The sequence below is a fragment of the Nasonia vitripennis genome (assembly GCF_009193385.2).
Source record: "Nasonia vitripennis strain AsymCx chromosome 2 unlocalized genomic scaffold, Nvit_psr_1.1 chr2_random0002, whole genome shotgun sequence".
In the NCBI taxonomy this organism is placed as follows: Eukaryota; Metazoa; Arthropoda; class Insecta; order Hymenoptera; family Pteromalidae; genus Nasonia; species Nasonia vitripennis.
The window spans coordinates 1,006,054-1,026,359 of record NW_022279608.1 but is presented as its reverse complement, the minus strand read 5'-3'; the positions used below and the strand labels follow the sequence as shown (position 1 = coordinate 1,026,359).

Genomic DNA, 20,306 nt, shown 5'->3' with positions numbered 1-20,306 from the left:
GCTAGTTCCAGACCCGTCTCCGTTAGCCATTTGTGTATTATACGGGTCGCCTTTTCCGCTATTTCTGTCACCTCTTATTTATGTTTCGCTACTACCACTACTGCTATGTCGTCAGCGGAGCCCACGACTGTTGCTTCTTTAGGTAATTGTAGGCTTAGTACCCCATTGTACATGATGTTTCACGTCAGTGTGCTAAGCACTGTCCCTTGGGGTACGCCTCCTAAAACTTTATAGGTCTTGGTACCGTCCTCCGTGTCATATAATAGGATTCTGTCCTTGAAATAATTGGACATCATTCTTCTTATATATAAAAGCACATCCTGTTTTCGGAGTGATTCTTGTATTTCACTCCATTTAGCCGAATTGAATGCATTTTTGACATCCAATGTAACTATGGCGCAGTCAATGCAATATTAGTAATGCCATCCGGCCCTGGAGCCTTGTTGTTTCCTACCCTCCTGCAGGCAGCTAACAATTCCTTAATCGTGTTTGGTGATACAGCCTCTTTATTCGCACCTCTTTCGATGACACTTGGCTCTTTCAGTTGCGACTCTTCTCTGCATGGCTGCGTCACAGGCTCGTGTGATATTACCCATTACCTGTTTCGCCTTGCTGTTCACCGTCGCTAAGAGTTACAATTCTTCCAGTGCCAGTAGGAACATCTCCTTATCATAATCCTTCGTTTTCCAACCGACTCTACTGGTCCTTGTACTCGCGCTGGGTCTCTGCTCTGATTTTCTTACCTCCATTATTATGGCCTGGTGATCACTATTTGTATAGTGTTCACTCACGGTCCACTTGTCAAATGAGCCAATAAGGCAACTACTAACAAAGGTCAGGTCTACAATAGATCCTGCGTCCTTTCTTCTAAAGGTGTTAGTGCTACCCTGATTAACTACCACCAAGTCCAGGAGAGCAGATGCTTCAAGCAGTACTCGTCCTCTTTGGTTAGTACTTTGACTGCCCCACTCTAGGGCCCATGCGTTAAAATCGCCTGCGATAATTACTGGCTTTCTTCCCGCAATATCCTGCACAAGTCGATTTCACTGCCGCTTGAACTGTTCGATCGGTGCATTAGGCGAAGCATAGCAGCTGTATACGTGTATTTCTACTATCTTGAAACGAACAAATCCTTTCTCGCTGATCAACATTATTTCCTGGAATGCCACGTTCCCACATGCCCAGATCGCTGATATGCCAGTGTCGTCTGTTTCCCACGATGTCTCGTTCAGAGTCCTGTATGGTTCACATATAATGGCTACGTCGACCTCCGCCTCATGAACGTACTGGTTAAGTAAATCCTGTGCTGTCTCGCAGTGATTCAAGTTTAACTGCACTATCTTCATTATCTTCATTTCTTCAACTTTTTTACTGCCGCTCGGTATACTGGGCATGTGTAGCTACCAGCAGCATGTTCACTCTTCTCTGTTGCTCCTCTTTCTTGGCAGAAAACGCAGCTCGGTTTATTTTTACAATCTCTTGCATTATGTCATTCGACTCCACACTTGTAACAGTGGTTACTTCGATTCTGTTTTACTGTGCAGTTTTTGCCGATATGTCTAAATCCTAGACATTTATAGCAGCGAAGTGGACGTACATTCCGCTTTATCTCTCATATTCTGCATACTACCCAGCCTATCCTGATTTTCTACTTTGCGATCATCTGCTGAGCCATTTTTGATGGCATTCAAATGACCGCCGTCAGCGTATCGCCATATGCCTTGCGCACAGACTTTACTGCCGTTTCCTCCACTGCATTCAAGCCTCTATCTTGAAACTCCCTCCGTAATGCTTCCACGATGTCATCCTTAATGGTTAGAACATCAAGATCCTTTACTTCAAAGACCATTACATCTTGTAGCGTTCTTACGGTGACACCCTCTTCTAGCATTTCTTGCACCGCTTGTCGAAGTTCCGTTGCCTTCCCTTCCGATGTGCGTTGGAGTTCCAAAAGTAAGTCACTAACCGCTGTTTTGCGTATCCTATTTACGCTACCCCCTAGCATCTTTAGTTTTGAGTATGCTTTCATCTTTCGCAAGATATCAGCGTAGGACTTTTATGATTAGAGCCTCCGGTCGGGTTGGTCTTGCCCTTGGCGGCTTAAATTTTTTAGTGCCTTTCTAATCTACAACACAATTGTTAATCTTATCATCTTCTTTTTCCTCTTTCTTTTTTTTTCTTTCTTATTTCCACCCTCTGCCAGGGTGGTAATGTCCCTGAGAGATCTATGAGAATAAGAAATTGTCCGCAATTTTGTAAGCCGGGATTGTCAGAGTATGTACTGCGCATGCACGCAGTATCGTGTCAGACCTTGTGTCGCAATACGTAAAAGCGACTTGTTTACTTGGGCTTTGTAACTAGCCAAAGCAACACCCTCTAGTACAATCGATTTTTCAAGCAAGTTTCGCTATTTTCGTTTTCGCGTCGTTTTTCCTAGAGAACGAGACAACGCCAGAACGAGGAGAAAAGGAATTTGAAGCCGAAAGTAATCAAGGTAAAACCCAAGTATCTCGTGAGTAAAGGATAGTCGTCTCGCCGAATAACCGTCGTGAGTGTTTGCCCGGAAATTTGTTATCCGCTGAAGAGTGTTGTGAGGACGGAGTTATGCCGAGTAGTTGTCGTTGTCAATCGAGAGAGTATATGAAAATATTACAGCCGGAAGTGGTATAAGAGTAATCAAATAAATTGCTCGTGATATTTAAATATTAAAATTAGGAGTCACTTCAATCTAATTTTCCCCGTTTTTTCCTATAATCGAATCTCCTCTGAGTGAGAGAGTCTCTTATAGCCGGACGTGTGTGTTCGAGAAAATAATTTAACGACCTGGCACCGTATAAATTTGGTCGTGAACTTTCGGAGATTATGTTAACGATAGTGGTTTAGTGATTAAGTTCGTGGCTTAATCACACTGAAAAATCACTACGTCACATTGTAAAACCGGATTATGTTTTCACTATGTACTAAAAGTAAAAAAAAATAAAAGAAAATGAAATTTTGTGGGTTGAAACCTACACACGCATCTGTACGGACATTTTCTAAACATTTTCGACTAAAAATATATTACAACACACTTTCTATATGTTTTCACACAAAGCAAAAAAATTACTATTACAAGGCTTCCTAGGAAGGCAGCAAAAACTTATATTTAATAATCTAGTCCTCTAATTATCTGTGAGCAAAAGAGTAAAGAGAAAATAATGTTCTTCTACTGATTTTTCTAAAATAAACAGACAATTATGAGAGCGTTAAACACAAGTAAGTCTTAGTGAAATAACCGTACGTACGTACTATATATGAAAAGACGAGTGCGCGTAGCACATTGCATGCCTAGCCGCCAGGCTTCACATGGCACGCTAGTTTAAAGGTATATTCTATTTAAGTAATATTGCTATCAATCGGCTCATAGATGTTCATATTTACCTTACAATAGCTTGTACCATGTATGTTTGTGTCTGTGGATCCATTTGTGAAACATGACTTAAAGATGTATGAAATATGTGATCACCGCCTCGGCGATTATTATGACGTATATTATGGCATTGCTGACAATACCGTATTGGATGATTACTATTGTAACTAACACACTCAGTTGAAAAACATACACTGACGGCTAATTTGTCATTCGCACGGCAATTCTAAAACAGAACGTAAAACAATTTCAGTACTAAAAGTAGTTTATTAATATAAAATACATTTAAAAATAAACTTAATTATTGTTCGTAAATAAAAAGCAACACTAGTTTTGTAGTAGATTACAGAACTAGGGACAAAAGTCTGCGGTACTATTAAATTCCACTCGTTCTCAATTATTATCCCTGCTGGGAAATTCGATTGGTCTCTCTGTTGTGTTCTGTTGATACGAGTTAAGCGGTTAGTCGAGAGGAAACAAGAAGCGTTCCACGTTCTTAACGTTGGTAGCCCTAAAAAGGGACTATCGTTTGGGAATCAAGGGTAATTCATCGTGCGTCAGGCCCTCAGCGCTACTTCTCAACTGTGGCTTTGGGAAAATCGTGTGCTTTGATAATGTTTAGTTTAGTACTTGGAGTGCGCTTTCGAGCGGCCTCAGTACGCACCCGCCTGCGCTGCTGCCTTGTCCGACGGTGATTCCGCCAAAAGCGCTGGGCTTTACATATATTAAGCTAGCAGACCGTGGTCACGACGCACACTTCTAACCTACTGAAGATTTAGTTGCTAATTATTTACACTATTCCTGATTTAGTTGCTCAATACCTGTTACAGACGTACGTTAGCTGAAATACAAACTTCTAAAGGCGAGCATCTCAGCTCTACGGTTTTGGAAACCGGCAGCGTAGGCTGCGTGCACGACGATTAAATGGGATCGATCGGGGCCGCTTTCCTCACCCCCAGCCGGTTACGGCTGATTAATTGGTGAGGCCCGGAACAGATGAAAACTTGGGAGCGTTTCTCTGTGGCCAGTTTGCCCTAGGGAGATGCGTCATCTGGAAGGGTAGCCTGCTTCGAGAAGTGGCTCGCTTGTATTTCGGGGACAGCTAACGTACGAAGGAGGCACTTTAGATTTAGTGGGGTTATATTTGGTTGACAGTGTTCGCGGATAGTAATAATATAATTTGTTATTGCTGATCTCGGCGCAGGTTTTCTCCTCGTGAGACAATACGTTGAGTTTTGCCTACATCATAGACTTCGGTCTAGACAAATGTGGGAACGGCAAGCGCGCGATTTATGTATATTTTTTCGGTTGCGGAGAGTGTGCAGGACAAAGATCGAGTTGTACCGCGCACGTGAGACCGCGCTGTTTTCGGGTTCGAGTTTTATGGCTTTTCCTCGAAAGAAAAGTACGTAGGCTCGAATCCGAATCTCGAGTACGCGCATCTGGCCAGCATAACATCGGCTCGAGCGTGGGCTCACGCTGTTGAGCCGAGCTGTGCGGCGCGGATGTTGGGCTCGAGTTTTATGGCGGATCGGATTAGCGCGGGCAGCGGGGACAGCTTCGACAACGAGTGCTTTGAGCGGCTTTGTTTCATAGTTTTTGTGTCGATGAGCATTGGAGAAGGGAAATTTGGGATTTCCCAGCGACTGTAAAACGATCGGCGACTAGCGGTGGGGTCGAGCGTCGATCGTCTGCGAGGACGGCTGCGGCGGAGTCAGTCGAGAGCTGAACTCCGAGCAGTGCGCTTCGCAATTTTTATTTAAATATAGTTTTTATTTTACTGAGTTTATTTGTGTTTTAATTATTTATCCTTTCTTCGCAAATTACGCGAGAATACTCTCGGAGTATTAACAATACCTATAAAAGATACGTGTGATCTGCTAGATTAAGTCTTAACCTAGCAGACCACGATGCTATATCTTTGGTTGTCGTAAAGATATCAAAGTTCTTTAAACAGCATATTTAGTTGCTAATTAAATACGTCAAATCTTAATGAAGGATGGCATCATTTATATTATCCCCCTACCATCCCCTAACTGCCACAACCACCCCCAGACTATCCCCGAAAAACGATAAAGTCAAAAAGAGGTCATGAGAGAATATAAACTATGGCGTATTTTGATGCTAATTAATCTCTGCAAAATAGCACTGTTTATAATTTTTCATTATCAACCCTCGACTCTTAATCATCCCTGCTACCACCCCCTGAATATGACGATGTCGAAAAATTCTGGTCGGTGAAAAGAGAATGTGGGATATTTAGTTGCTAATTAGTTGCTCAAGAAAATAGAAGTAAATTATATTTGATATATTCCGCAACGAAATTACAGTTAGAAAATAACTGCGATCAATCAAACAGTCAAATTTATTATCTTCAATCATAATGAAGCATGGAACAACTCTCAAGATAATTACTACGTAACTTGCCATGCCCGTTCCATTGTACTTGGTATCCTTGGTATCCTCCGTTCCATGGTGTTTATGTAACGTTCTAATATATAAAAAGAAAATTTTAGTTGTTCACCAATAAATGGATGAAAAAAATGGATCATGGCTTGCTTGACTCACGTTGTGATTACTAGCAGGCTCTTGTCGCGGTTTTCATTCATCCGGCACCTCTTCGATGGTAACCGAGAATGTATTTTAAGGCTTGATCTCTCTTGCCGTTCCGCCTGTTCCCTCAAGCTTTTATCGCCAGTTGAGGCTAGGAGCCTTGCGAAATCGCATTGCCAGGAGCGCTAAGTTGCGCTAGCGCTTCCTTAAAAGCCGTAGCGAAGTACGCGGCTACTGCGGGTATCTCTGTTACTTCGGCGACTGCTAATGCGCCCTAAGGCGCAATCTTCTGCCTTAGTGCATCGATTTATTCTTTGTAGACCACTTGTGGCATTAGACACACTTCTGGCAGCGGTGGAGCTTTATAGTGGTCTTGATCGTGGATCAATTTTGTGCATTATAGAATGTTGGCTGTATTGAATATATTTATTTATACTTGACGATAATTAATTATTATGAAAAAATTAATTTTTTTGAAATCGTCCTTGGATTGGTTAGAATTTATAAATCTAGCAATTTGATTGGAGCATTTCAAGAATGTTCTACAAGAATTAACTACCATCGAGTGTACATCTAATATTTAACAGTATATTTAAAAATGACACGTCAAATAATTCAATATCATCACAATTAATTTTTAAATTGCGAGAGTTTTATGCTAGTAATATATTATAAGTGTTTAGATTTTGAGTAAACATGCGGATTGAACAGATTCAATAAATTACAAAAGCAAAAAAATGTTGATAGGCTGAAAAATAAGTCCAAACCATTAATCGAGTTTTTTCTTTAGGCAAAAACTCGAAAAAGACTCTAAAAAGTACTGGAAGTAACATATCACTGCTATAAAACAAGGAAAAAAATATACAAGGAAAAACCATAGTATTCGTTAGGTATATGTAAAAACTCGACAATTGTGGTAGGTAAATAGATTTTTAACATTCCAGATTTTTTTTTGCAATCGAAACAAAAAAAGTTTACACCCCTAGATTCCATTTTATATCTCCGTAAGGAAACATTATAAGGAAAATCATAGGATCAATGTGAAAAAATAACTTATTCAAAATAGAAGTTTTCTTTTGGGGGGGGGGGCGTTTCGGATAAACACAAAGATTATAATAATTAGGCTTATACGAGCGTAGAGGAGGGTTAAACACACTCGGATCCGCACACTTACCTTCTGAAGCCGCTAGGGAAAATTAGGCGGGAGAATCAGGGGGAAAAATTAGAGGGGGAAATTAGGGGAGGGGGGAATTTCTGAACCGGCAGCGGCGGCAAAACTTGTTCTATAATATAGAGATATATCTATTTACGTATTTAAACACAATGGCGGTAGCAAATAAACCGTCTAATAAACAGCGTTCCGAGATTATCTTACAAGTATTAAGAGATTTCAGAGGGGAAGAACAGATGGACAAGTTCAGTGAATTTAACGCAGCTATTACGGAAGAATTAGCATTACTAGATGAGCTACAAACAGCACTCGAAGAGCGGGTCAAAATTCTAGAATCAAACGAAGACAATCAATCGATCGGCCTGTCTCGAATTAATATAAAATCACCATTAGCCACTACTGAAACTATTAACTCGGATGATCGTATAGAACATTTAGTTCAATCAATCGACAAAATAGACTGCTGGGTAGGGCAAATAATCAGGAAAAATGTAACGTTTCAAACCAGCATTGATACATTATCCGAAAGCATAGAATCCACTGTGTCAGTAACACAGCTTTGCGAGAAATTACGAAAAATATCGGGAAAGTTATCCAGCGACAGCATGCGAGTCGAAAAATTGATTCGCATGCGGGGTAACGCGATAAGCGGTTATCTTACTTTCGACATCACACGGCAAATCAAAATCAAAATACCAAAATGCAAGGATCTTATGGGAGAAAGAACAATAAAGTTTTTAAAGAATTTAGAATATTACTTAGCGACTGTAAAACCAGAAAATTACGAAATTGCCTTCGTTATTTCCCAGCGGTAGTCATAGTCATATTGTGCGGAGGTGAACTGCGGCGGCCCCTGCACGGGGACGTGCCGGTCGAGCATTTAGGCGAAGCCCATTGTGTTGTGCCTCCTGTACCATAAGAAATTACTTTATAAACTCTTGTTTATAGCTTTGGCAACTCGGCAACTTGATGCCAAGCTTTTGAACCTTAGCTCCTCTAACCCCAAAATGGAAACTCCTCACACCCTCTGTCTTGTCCCTGCAAAAGCTGGGCATTCACACAGCAGGTGGGAGGTGGTCTCCGTTTCATTCTCGTACCACCTGCAGCTCCCGGAGTCCCTCAGTCTCAGGTTCCACGGGTGGTATCCTACCCTCCAATGTCCTGTCAGCCAGCCAACATCCAGCCTCAACCCATTCCTGCTTAGGCCCCTAATGGTCAACAGCCACTGTTCAGGTGGGCTGATGCCCATCAGAGCCCTAGCCTATCTTTGCCTATTAGCATTGGTCTATTTGTCGCTCAGTTGCGAGTTGAGCCAGTCTTTAATTGCTCTATTAACCTTGCAGGTTAAGACAGAGACTGCGCACCTTCTTTCTTGAATGCCGTCCGCGCCCATACCCGCTAACCTGTCTACCTTTCCGTTACCCACCTCGTCGGAGTGTCTCGATATCCACACCAGTCTCACCGCGTTGTGTTCCGTCAGTGATTCCAGCGCCTGTCTACACCTTAGTACCTCTATTGAGGTAATGCTGATACTGTCTAGCGCCATGAGAGCTGCCCTGCTATCCAAGCATAAGCTAACAGTTCTTTGTCCTGTGCCTCTCTCCAACAGCTATTTAGCAGCTTCTGTAATTGATGATTTCTGCCTGGAAAACCGTAGCATAACGGTCGAGTGAGCACACAATTTCTTGTGTGTCCCCCTTTTCCCAGGCACCTGCTCTTACACTGTTCTCATTTTTTGAGCCATCATTAAACCAGACCACACTGTTTTCGAGGAGTAAATGTGAACCCGTATACCATTCTTCCCTTTCTGTTACTTGTTCCAAAAGTGCCGCATCCTTGAAATCTGAAAAGTTCGTTGATTTCCCTATTCTGTAGAACGTCTGGCACGCATTTGCCCTTATTACCTTGCCTAGTGAAGGCAGTTCCAACAGTCTTTCCATAGGGACCGTAGGTGTCGTTCGCATGGATCCCGTGATTCCTCCCATAACCAATCTTTGCACCCAGTCTAGTGCCCCTGTGTGAGTTTTTAACCCACATTTGTGGCCCTACACCAGTGCCCCATGAGTGAGTCTTGGCTTCATGATTGCATCATATAGCCATCTCACTTTATCCGGTTCTAGACCCCAGGTATTGCCAAAAGCCCTCCTGCAGGCCCAGAAGGTGCCTATCGCTTTCTCGCATTTATCTTTGATGTGTTTCCCCTAGTTAAGTCTAGCGTCGAGCGTAACTCCCAAGTATTTGACCTCCTTCACCAATTTCAGGGGAACTCCATGGAGTTGGAGCCCTTCCTTTGGCTTGGTTTTATACCTGACCGTACACAGCATAACACTGACTTTGTTGGGGTTTACCCAAAGTTTTACTTTATTACACCATTTCTACACCAGGCCCAGTGCGAACTGCATTAGACCTGCTAGCACGTCCTCGTCGTCCCCCCTAATCAGAATGACGATGTCGTCTGCACATGCCTGTGCATTTATATCAGCCTCGTTCAGGATGCAAAGCAAGCTGTCCACCACCAGGCACCATAGTGTCGGTGACAGCACCCCACCCTTCCTTGTGGGCATAACGCTGATCCACCGGGCGACAGTTGCTGGTATTGCGTGCTCCTCCATGCTTGCTGAAATCACCTCGCCAGTCGTGTAATTGAAAGCCCCTTCGATGTCTAGGAAAGCCACCAATACCAAACCCCTGTTTTTCATGCCCTTTTGAATGAAGCTAACCGCGTCCATCAACGCTCTGTCTACTGACTTTTCTGTCTAATAAGCATGCTGCTTGCTGTGCAGCGGCGCTTTTACTAGTAATGACTCCTTAATATATCTGTCAACCAGCCTTTCCAGGGTTTTGAGTAAAAACGAGGTCATACTGATTGGCCTGAAGTCCCTTGCGACCGCGTGATGTGTCTTCTCTGGTTTGGGCAGGAAAGCCACCCTAGCCTGCCCCCGTTCTTGGAACGTTCCTGGACTTGTTTTATCGCGAGGTCCATGAAGCATATGTTTAATAATTAATTTCTTGAGTTTTTCATTATTTGAAATTATTTCAGCAGATATATATTTATCAATTTGTTCTGAGGTTATTAATTTGTTGTCAGGATGTAACGTTATTAAAATATGTGCATGTGGTAAACTTCTTTTTTGAAATTCAACTGTATAAACATAAGCTAATACTTTACCAAAAATCTTTTTTTCCGTTATATCATTCATAATTGATTGTAATTTTGTGTGAAATAGTCTAATAGTGATATTTGGTATATCATTTGGATTTTTTCTTTTTGGAAATTTTTTTAAAATTAATTTCAATTCTTTCCATTTTGGATTGCACGTTACGGTTATGAATAAATCTGGTCTACCACATTTTCTCATTATAGCCATTGTATCCTGATAATGTTGTTGCATATATCTAGGACCTCCGATGTATGTTGATGGTAGTATATAGAGATTTCCAATTTTTTCTTTTTTTTTCAAAATTATTTGAAATATTTGAAGCACTATTGACAACTGCATCTAATAAACCTTGATAACATTCTATCCTTAATTGTTTTTGGTTATTTCTTAAAAAGTTTAAGCGATTATTTTCTATCATTGCATAACTGTGTATGAAAAATTGTTGTGTTAGTCTTCCTGCATACAGTAAAGGACAAACATTTTTGCTTCTTCCTAGAGGAAGCTTTGTAATAGTAAAATTTTGAGTTTCTTCAAATCTTCTAGAAAATACTTTTTAGTGTGTTAGAAGTTGAAATCAAGAGTTTTTGGAAAATGTCCATATGGATGTGTGTGTGTGTGTGGATGTGTATGTGTGTGTGTATACCGTAATATTTCTGGAACTACTTTGTCAATATCAATCAAATTTGTCATGCATATATATTTTTGGATACTGAATTCGGGAAAAACAGTTATTTTTTAATTTCTTAACTATATTTTTCTATGGCCATTTTTTGATTTTTAAAAAACACTATTTTGCTTTTTTTCAATCATCCCATTGTTACAAACAATTCAGCTATAATACATGTGAAAGAGAATAAAATTTCCTACTTTTTCTCGTTTGGTGCTCGGGATTGACCGCTTTGTTCGGCAGATAAAATGAAAAAGGTGATTTTTTTTTTAATTCATATCTGTGAAACTAAACGTCATAACCTCACGAAAAAAATTATTTCAATGGATCACGTGTCAAACTATACTCCATTAAAATTTCAAGTGATTTGACTACTTATTTTTTCAGTAATAAATCGAAAACTAAAAAAATAAGTTTTTTTGTGTGCCTCGATTACGGACGCAAAAAGGCCTTATTGCACTTGAAATTTCGGGAAAAAGTAGATATTTTATGTATTTTGGCTAAGTTTATTGCACAGCTTTCAAACCCCTATGGTTCGTAAGATATCAAGGTTTCAATTTTTTTTTGCAAATTTTTTTGTTTCTTATATCTCTAAAACGATGTAGTCAAATGCTTCAAAATTTTATTCGGTGATTCACCATAAAAAAAGCTATCTGCTGCTGAAATTTTAAACGATTTCGTCAAGCGGTTTTCAACTAAAGAGCTAAAATGTAAAAATCGTTTTCTTGATAATTGCGCGAGCGACCTATCTAATGAATAACATGCGGTTTTGATGGTTAGGTTCGTTAGGAACACATGTAAACATGCGGGAATTTCTGTGAAAAAAAAATTGACAATGAACTATCCAAAACTTTTATTAAATTGTGTATCAAAAATCGCCTCATACATTAGCAATCAGATATATGTATAGATATATTAAACAATATTTTATTTATTGGACTTATAAATTTAGTTGGAGGAAGCTACGTGCCAATGAATTGACAGCGGTTTTCATTTGGTCTATAGGCAAGTCTATATGAATAATATTGCAAAAGTGTAAGATTTTCTTTAACACCTGCATGATGATTTTTAAAGTAATTAGTACTCCAGCCTAAATCACCTAGCGGAAACATTATTGGAAAAACCATTGGATCGACAGATTGCGATAATTCAAATATGTATTTTGTGGATGATTTTCTGGTAATTCTTTAAGGTATATACAAAGATCGTAATTTTCTGGCGAACCTGAATCTAAAACATTCGTCAAAGTTTCGATGTGTGATTTAATCAATTTTTTATTTCTATCAGAATTTAATCTTTGTTCAACAGCTTCCTGATCATCATATATATAAAATTGACTACGTTTTGGAGTATTACTATTATCTAATTTCAAAGTACTTGGAGTTACATGACAAATTTGACCTTGTATTTTAATATTGTAAACAGATTTTTCTTTATGCTCTATTTCATTACTTGTAAAAGATGCAAAACTAAAAAGATTGTTATAATATCTAATTAATTGTCTATATTAATTATCTATTTTATAAAATCTTCATCATATTTTTAGATTTTTTAGATTAGCATCATATTCAATTAAAGGACTTAAACAAATTTTTCCATCATTACAACAATTTGATTTTTGTTTTTCTTCTTTCCAAAATTTAGCAGAATAATACTTGCATTCATAAGTCATTTCACTATAATTTAAAGGCTCAACAAAAAACTTATCATTAGTTATGTTATTATCTGTTGTACATGTTTCAATATTAATATTTTTTTGTTTTTCTTTATATAAAGTATAAGAAATACTTTTTAATTTTTTTTTTAATATCACGATTTTCGTAATTTGCTAAATGGTATAGACCAGAATCAATGTTTCCTGTAAAAAATAATGCTAATTTCAAATTAGTCAAGGTGTTTCCAAAACTTAACATGTAATTTGAATTATTAATAGTGATATTTATATACACATCGAATATTTGTACGAAACTATTAATTTCAATTAAAGTGCCAAAAATACCAGATTGCGACATAAAGTCAAATTAGTTTTCGCTACTATTAACATTTTGATAATAAACATTTTCTACAATAAAATCACAATAATATTTCCAATTGTTGATAACTTTTTTAACTATCATCGTTCTTATATTGTTATGTAAATTTTCATTATTGTATACAAAAATTGAAAAAATTCTAAATAATCCATTACCATCTTGTATAGTAATTTCGTTTTTATTTGTTGATTTTTTAATTTTTTTGTTTGTAATAAGATCATTTCCAAAATCAATAATTTTCTTTTGAGATGTATTGAACGTTTGTCTAAAATCTTTTTTAATATTTTTTCAATATTTTGATTCTCTAAATTTATTATATTATAATGTCCAGAATCAATATTTCCAGAAAAGAGTAACGTCAATTTCAAATTACTTGTTCGGTTTCCGAAAGCATTATTTTGATCAGTGTTATTAAAAGTAACTTTTACAAAAACATCGAAAAATTCTGCGAAACTTTGTATTTCAACAGAGGTTCCATATATACCATTTTGAGACATTAAATGAAAATAATCTCGAATATTTTTAACATTGTTGTAATAGACGTTTCCTATGATGAAATGATAATAATTATTCCATTTACTTACAACACTTATAACTACTAAGTAACGAATTAACATATGAAAATTTTGATGACCATATAAAAAAACAGAAAAAGTTCTAAATAAACAATTTCCATCTCCTTCTACTGTAATTTTAGTATTATATATATATATATATATATATATATATATATATATATATATATATTATATATATATATATATATATATATATATATATATATATATATATATATATATATATATATATATATATATATATATATATATATATATTAAAATATTAGGATAAATTAATCATGCACGTACAAATTGAAAACTTAATTTTCAAAATTTAATTCACGCACGGGAAATTGACTCCAATAGTCACTGTAATTTTCATTGTCACTGTAACCAACCGTTTCAAAAATACCACAGAAACGAAGGTGAATCCTTTCGTGCGGTCCTTATAGCTTTGGTCTGTTTCGCGCAGTATACAAACAAATCCACTCCAATAGTCACTGTAATTTTGACTGCACGTGAATGATTCACGAGTACCTGACCATCTCGAAACTAACACAAAAACGTAGCCGACAAATAAGGAGTTCTTTTATGTAACTGTTGTAACAATGGTCAAGCTATAATTAGTTTCACGTTATGATGTAAACAAATTTGCAATTATTATGGAGAATTGACTCCAATAGTGTGTGTGAATCGCACTCGGGAAATTGACTCCAATGGTCACTGTACTGTTGACTGTACTGCACTGTTTGACTATACATGAATGAATTACGAGAAACTATCCATCTCGAAATCAAAGTAAAAGCGTAGGCGACAAATATGGAGATCTTGTATGTGGCTATTATATATTGCCAAGATATGGTCAGTTTCGCGCAGTACGCATACTAACCTACAACTATTAGTATTATTAACACGTATCCACAACAGGAATTGATTTCAATAATCACTTTAATTTTGACGAAAATGTATCGCGCAATATAGACACAATTTTTTTAAAATCTATGTTTATGAGCGTAAAGTTACCGCCCTGGTACTTAGTTGACACTCCGTTCCAACCAATTATAGGTCTTCTTTAAGTTCCAAATTTAATGTACTATTTCAACATACTATCACATTTATATAACAATTTGTAGATTAATAAATAGGAGGATTTATGATCTTACTTACTGATGCTTATTACTGTTGACATAAAAATAACTTTGTTTATCGTGAAGTTAATCGTGGAGTTAATTTAAGACAAACAAAGTAAACTATATGCAGGAAATTGACTCTTATAGTCGTTGCGAGTTTGAAATTCATTCGTACAAAATTATGTTCTGATCGTGGGTGTCATTAGATTTTCTAAATAACCTAATCGGGAGCAAAATTGTAATAAGTAATTTTTTGGAATATCAGAAATGTGTCACCCTCTTTAACGCTATTGATATTTACAATAATACGTATTTATTGTAAACGTCTGAAAACCAATGAAATTTTGTGAGTGATATTGTAATTCTACAATAGAATTTCACAAAAAAATACATTGATAAATTTACATACTTACAATATTAATTTTTCTTGTGAACTCTTTTTTTATGTCTGCATAATGCATTATTTCTTAAGAAACTAAGTCCACAATCATGGCAAATTTTATTTTTTGATCCATAATGAGTCAGTAAATGTCTGTTTAAATGAGTTTGTCTCTTGAACGTTTTCTCACAAACTTTACTAATTTTTAACTTTTCAATTTCGTGTTCTTTGATGTGTCTTGTATAATGTTTTCTATTTTTAATCACGATTTGGCACATAGGACATTCATGAAAATCAACTTTTATGTGAATTTCGTGATGATTTATTAATTTTTCTACTGTTGTAACAATCAGTTTACAATACGAACATTTAAACATATTCAATCGTCTGAAAAAATCAGCTTTGAATATATGTTAGATGAATATGTTAATTTATTATTTTTCGCGGAATTTTGCTGCACACGTCTTTACGTTGCGACGCTGTGCCTCCCAGTACAGGTGCGCAACACTTGACGCATCGTACGTGCCAAGATTTTTCGTTATCGCGGGATTTAGCGTAATCGCAGACGTTTGAGAGAACATGGGGAAAGAAGGAAGAAGTAATCACACAAATTATTAAGTTATATTGCACGTATATTTGGCCCAGCCCTTCCCTACAACGTGGTGGCCGTAGTCGCCTACGCACAGTAGCCACGCAGGGCTCGTCGTCAAATCTCTACTCTCATATACACGCGCGCGCCTCGAAGCTCTCGCCTCTGACGTCGCGCAGTCTGACCCGTCTGCTCTCTCTCTCTCTCTCTCACACACCCGTATTTCGGCTCGGCGCAACCCGCTCGAGTAGCTACGCGGCCGGCGCGCTCTCTCTCTCTCTCTCTCTCTCTCTCTCTCTCCCGTACGTATAATTGCGAGCACCGCGCGCTTACCGCGGCGTCGTCGGCCGAACCAACGCGGTCCCCTCTCTCTACTCTCGGGCACGCACACACGTAGCTGCGCGCTCACCAACAGCTCGCACCAGCGGTCCCGGCACGGCGATGCCTGAACCGACGCCGGCGTAGCCATCTGCTTTCCCCCCTCTATACTTCTCTCTCCCCCTCTCTCTCTCTCTCTCTCTCTCTCTCTCTCTCTCTCTCGCTCTTCTCGGAGCTCGCGCGCACAGGCTTTGCCTCGCGTTGGAAGCAAGCCCGACCTGCTGCTACCGAGTAGCGAGGATTTCTCGGACGCCCCGATGCCTCTCTCTCTCTCTCTCTCTCTCTCACTCACACACTCTCTCGCGTTTTTTCTGCGCTGCGCTTCTCTCCCTTTCTCGCTCTAGCGCACGCTGGCCCGATGCCTCGCGTGGATGACGTCGAGGTATGCGCCCGCACCGCACACCGCTCTCTCGTCTCGTTCACTCTTTCTCGCACACCCCCCGGCTCTCTCTCTCTCTCTCTTCTCTCGGCGAACGACGATAAGAATCAATAATTTTTGTGCAATGTTCACATGTTTACATACAACAACTGATTAGCAGTTGTTTATTAGCTAACGAGTATATTTAGTAGTAACCGTAATTTATCTCAAGAATTCAGTAGTAGAAGATGGATGACGAACGTAGAAAGAATTAATAATAATGTTTGTATTTTAAAATTTGATTTTTCCACTTAAAATTACAATGTATAGAAATTCTTTCTATTAATAAAATATAGTATGTGGGAGACGAAGTATCTTCTGATGATTCGGATGACGAATTATCTTCAAATGAAGAGAAAATTATTGTGGAAGAAGAACCGTCTCACGATGAACCTGTTACAGATGATGAAACATCGGATGAAATCAGCTATTCTGATGATCAAAGAAGTTCTGGGTTTTTGGAAGATTTTAACGCCGTACTTAATGCTCCTATAATTGAGATGATTTATTGTGAAGGAACATGGTGTCACGAGACTGTATATACGGAAGATGGTTTAGATGACAATTGTCCTATTTGTTTGTTACCAAAATTTTTCGAAGCACCGTGTCCTTATATTGAATTAATTACTTTAAATTAAGGTTATTTTTACCAAAATTTTTATGCACAAGCAAATTTGATGGAACCTGATCATTTAATAAAAAAAAATTACTTACGTGGTCGCATCACGATCTTCAAACTGCAACATTTCCTCATTTGTTGTAAAAAAGGACGCCATAATCCTCTTAGTAAAAAACAATTTATTTTAATTAATAGATAAAATTGTTATCTATTGTAAAGATGCGATACTGGATACAATGACTAGCATAATAATCCGCGCCACTTGATATGATAGAAATGTGTGGGAAAGCAATATCCAATACATATAGCTCATAAGTGACAAACTTCACGGTCCTAACGTTTTTCGGTCTGGAGAATCGCAAAATCACACATCGTTCATCATAATAATTACATAAATATTTACTAATATTTTTAATGGAAATCGTAATAAAACATAAGCCACTTGATATAAGCTACAATTTTTACAGCAGGTTAAATGACAAAAAAGCAATAATGAATAATCAATTTTCAACTACACTACATTCGCGGCTAACTTAACGGTCCTAACATTTTTGTCTGGAGAATAAAGAGATGATTTGAGCATTCGAGAATTACACATCCATTTATTTTGAAAATGAAACAGTTTTTTTGCCAATATTCTTGGTAGAATCATAGTTTAGCACAAAAACATGCTAATGATTCAATAATTTAATAGAAAACAGTAATAATATGCATTTTTTTACGATACTATAAAATCCGAACGCCAATATAGAAGTAAATAGTGTCGCGGCGCCGCGGCTTCGTCTGCTTTTCAAACTCGCCTTCGTGGCGCTACCGCGCCACTTGATACAACTATACGAATCAATTTATATGACGACTATATGAATACATTTTTTCTTTAATTAATTATTTCTAGGTATTATTAAATAATATAACTTACTATACACGCGAACGACTAATGGAGTCAATACCTTGCGCAAGAATAACGCGTTCATTTATTAAGTGACTAATAAAAATCTTTTTACTTTATTGCAATGCGTAAAATATCACACTGTTTTTTCATTAGTGTTTAATCATATTTTAGGTATTATTAAATAATATAACCTGTAATATTCAATTTGTGCATTACATGAAATTTTTAATAGAAAAAGATTATTACATACAAATTTATATAAGGAAAAATTATTTTGTTAAATATCTACTAAAATTTATACTAAAACTTATTATAATTTACAAATGGTATTTATTAATTTAGGTTGTTGTTGCGAACAACATTAATTTTGCTATTTATTAAAGTATTGACTCCTATAGCTGATTATTTTTATCATATATACATTGTTTTTGAAAACTAACTGTTGTTATAAGATGTAACGGGGTGAGACTTTTATTCGCCTAAACGACGTTGAATGCGATCGCTATCCCACGTTGCGGCGGATAGCACCTCAACGCCAGCGATTAACCCGCGTTGCAATGCAGCTTATCCCGCTGCTTCTTCTCGTGGATCCCGCACCTTCTAGTGCGTGCTCGGCTACTCAGGTGCGTTGAAGTTGCTTGTTCAACGCCCGCGTAGGCGGCGGTAATCGCGGGAAGGAATTAGCAAGGTAGCGGTCGTTAAATAATAACAAAAAGTCGTAAAATAAAAAGACTAAGGTTATATTTAGGTTCGCGAGATAAACGTGAATTTACAATACGTCGAGAGACAAAATAATAATAATGCACGAGTCGCAACAACCTTGCGACTCGTCGCGAAGCCGGAGTATTTGCGCTCGACGCGTGTTTCGCCGCGAAGGTCGCGCGTCTTGCACCACGCAAGTGGTATCCTCGCGCACAATCTCTCTCTCTCTCTCTCTCTCTCTCCCTCTCTCTCTCTCTCTCTCTCTCTCTCTCTCAAGCACTGCGCGCATCCACACTAACCTTCTGCTGGTCCTCTCAATGACGCCGTCGCCAATTGTCGTGGTCTAGTGCTGGACCGCTCGGCAGGACTTGGATCAGCCTAACACACTCACACACTCCTTTCTCTACGCCGCACGTACCGCGAAACACCGATGGACGCACTTTTGCGATACGAGTGAAGCCGCGTGTTTATAATTCGGGAGCCGAAAGCTATCTTTTCTCCTCGCTGGACTAGCCCGCGCGTTCCCTCGTTCCGTCCCTCTCGCGCCTTCGAATTTCGCACGTGTTTTTCTATCGCGCGCGCGACTCTACGTACTCTCGTCGCGGCGGAGCGGTACTCATACCGCTTCGTGTTAGCCGCGGTGCTCAACACGTTACAAAGATTATATACACATTTTTTTAAAAGTGTATTGTTATAAAATTTTATTTTAAAAATTTTTACTCTTTTTGTAATAAATTATAAACAGTATTATATATTATTAGTGTAAAATGCCAAAAAGAAAAAGTGATAATTTTGAAAGTACAGACGTTGTGGGAAAGAAGAAAAACATACCTTTCACATCAACAGAATTTTTAAATTCAAAATTTTAAATTGGTGATAAATCTGCGTATGAGACATTTTTATTTACTTCTTTTATTATACTTCTTTTACACTTTAATCTTATTGAACAAACAATTTTCATTGTTTGAGGTTATTACCAAAATTTAATTGTATGTAACTTTAAACGTAACTTATTTGTACAAACAATTAGTAGGATGTACACAAGCATGAACTTAATTTTGTTATTATATATTGATAAATAGATATCATTTAACAAATATTTGTTTTGAAATATGTAATTCTTTGTTATATATCACAGAACGTTGGTTGCGTATATTGAAGAAATCACGGATGTTAAAACTTATACAAATAAAACAACAAATGCTAAATTTACAATAAAAAAATGTATATTGAATAACAACGATAGTTCTATAATTCAGTGCAACATGTTTAATGAAGTTATTGATCTCTTTGAATCAAAAATGCAACGAAGTAAGTTATTTAGTTGTATATATGAAAAGAAGATTATAACAAATCAATTAAATATTATTTATTTATTTTTAGAAAATATTAATTCGTAATGCTGCAGTTGACGTTACTGCAAAGAAGTATACAAAGGGTAATCTAAGTTTTGAAATTAATTTACAAACATTTTCTACAATTATAACCTTTGGAGAATTTAAGTGGAAAGATTTTCAAATCTCACATATTACATTTGATGAAATTCTAACAAAGAAAGGTCACGTGAGTAAGTATACGCATATATTGAAAAATATTTCTTAAAATGTTTCTATCCCCTGGTAGAAAATTAACCATTTTGGTTGAC

General features: G+C 37.5%; 1 protein-coding gene across 16 annotated transcripts in view; it reads right to left on the bottom strand.

Moving 5' to 3' along the window:
* LOC100680429 (protein unc-79 homolog) overlaps window positions 1-20,306 on the bottom strand; it is a 2,400,004-nt gene that overhangs the window by 2,047,014 nt on the left and 332,684 nt on the right. For 14 of the 16 annotated variants that reach the window (XR_004345182.1, XR_004345183.1, XR_004345184.1 and 11 more), the window contains one exon: window positions 3,421-3,635. The exons of the other annotated variants lie outside the window; for them this stretch is intronic. Coding sequence is in view for 11 of the 14 variants with exons in the window: in XM_031923950.1 (XP_031779810.1) it covers window positions 3,421-3,635 (215 nt within the window). In the remaining 3 variants the exon portion in view is untranslated. The remainder of the gene's footprint in view (window positions 1-3,420; window positions 3,636-20,306) is intronic. 16 annotated transcript variants of the gene reach the window in all.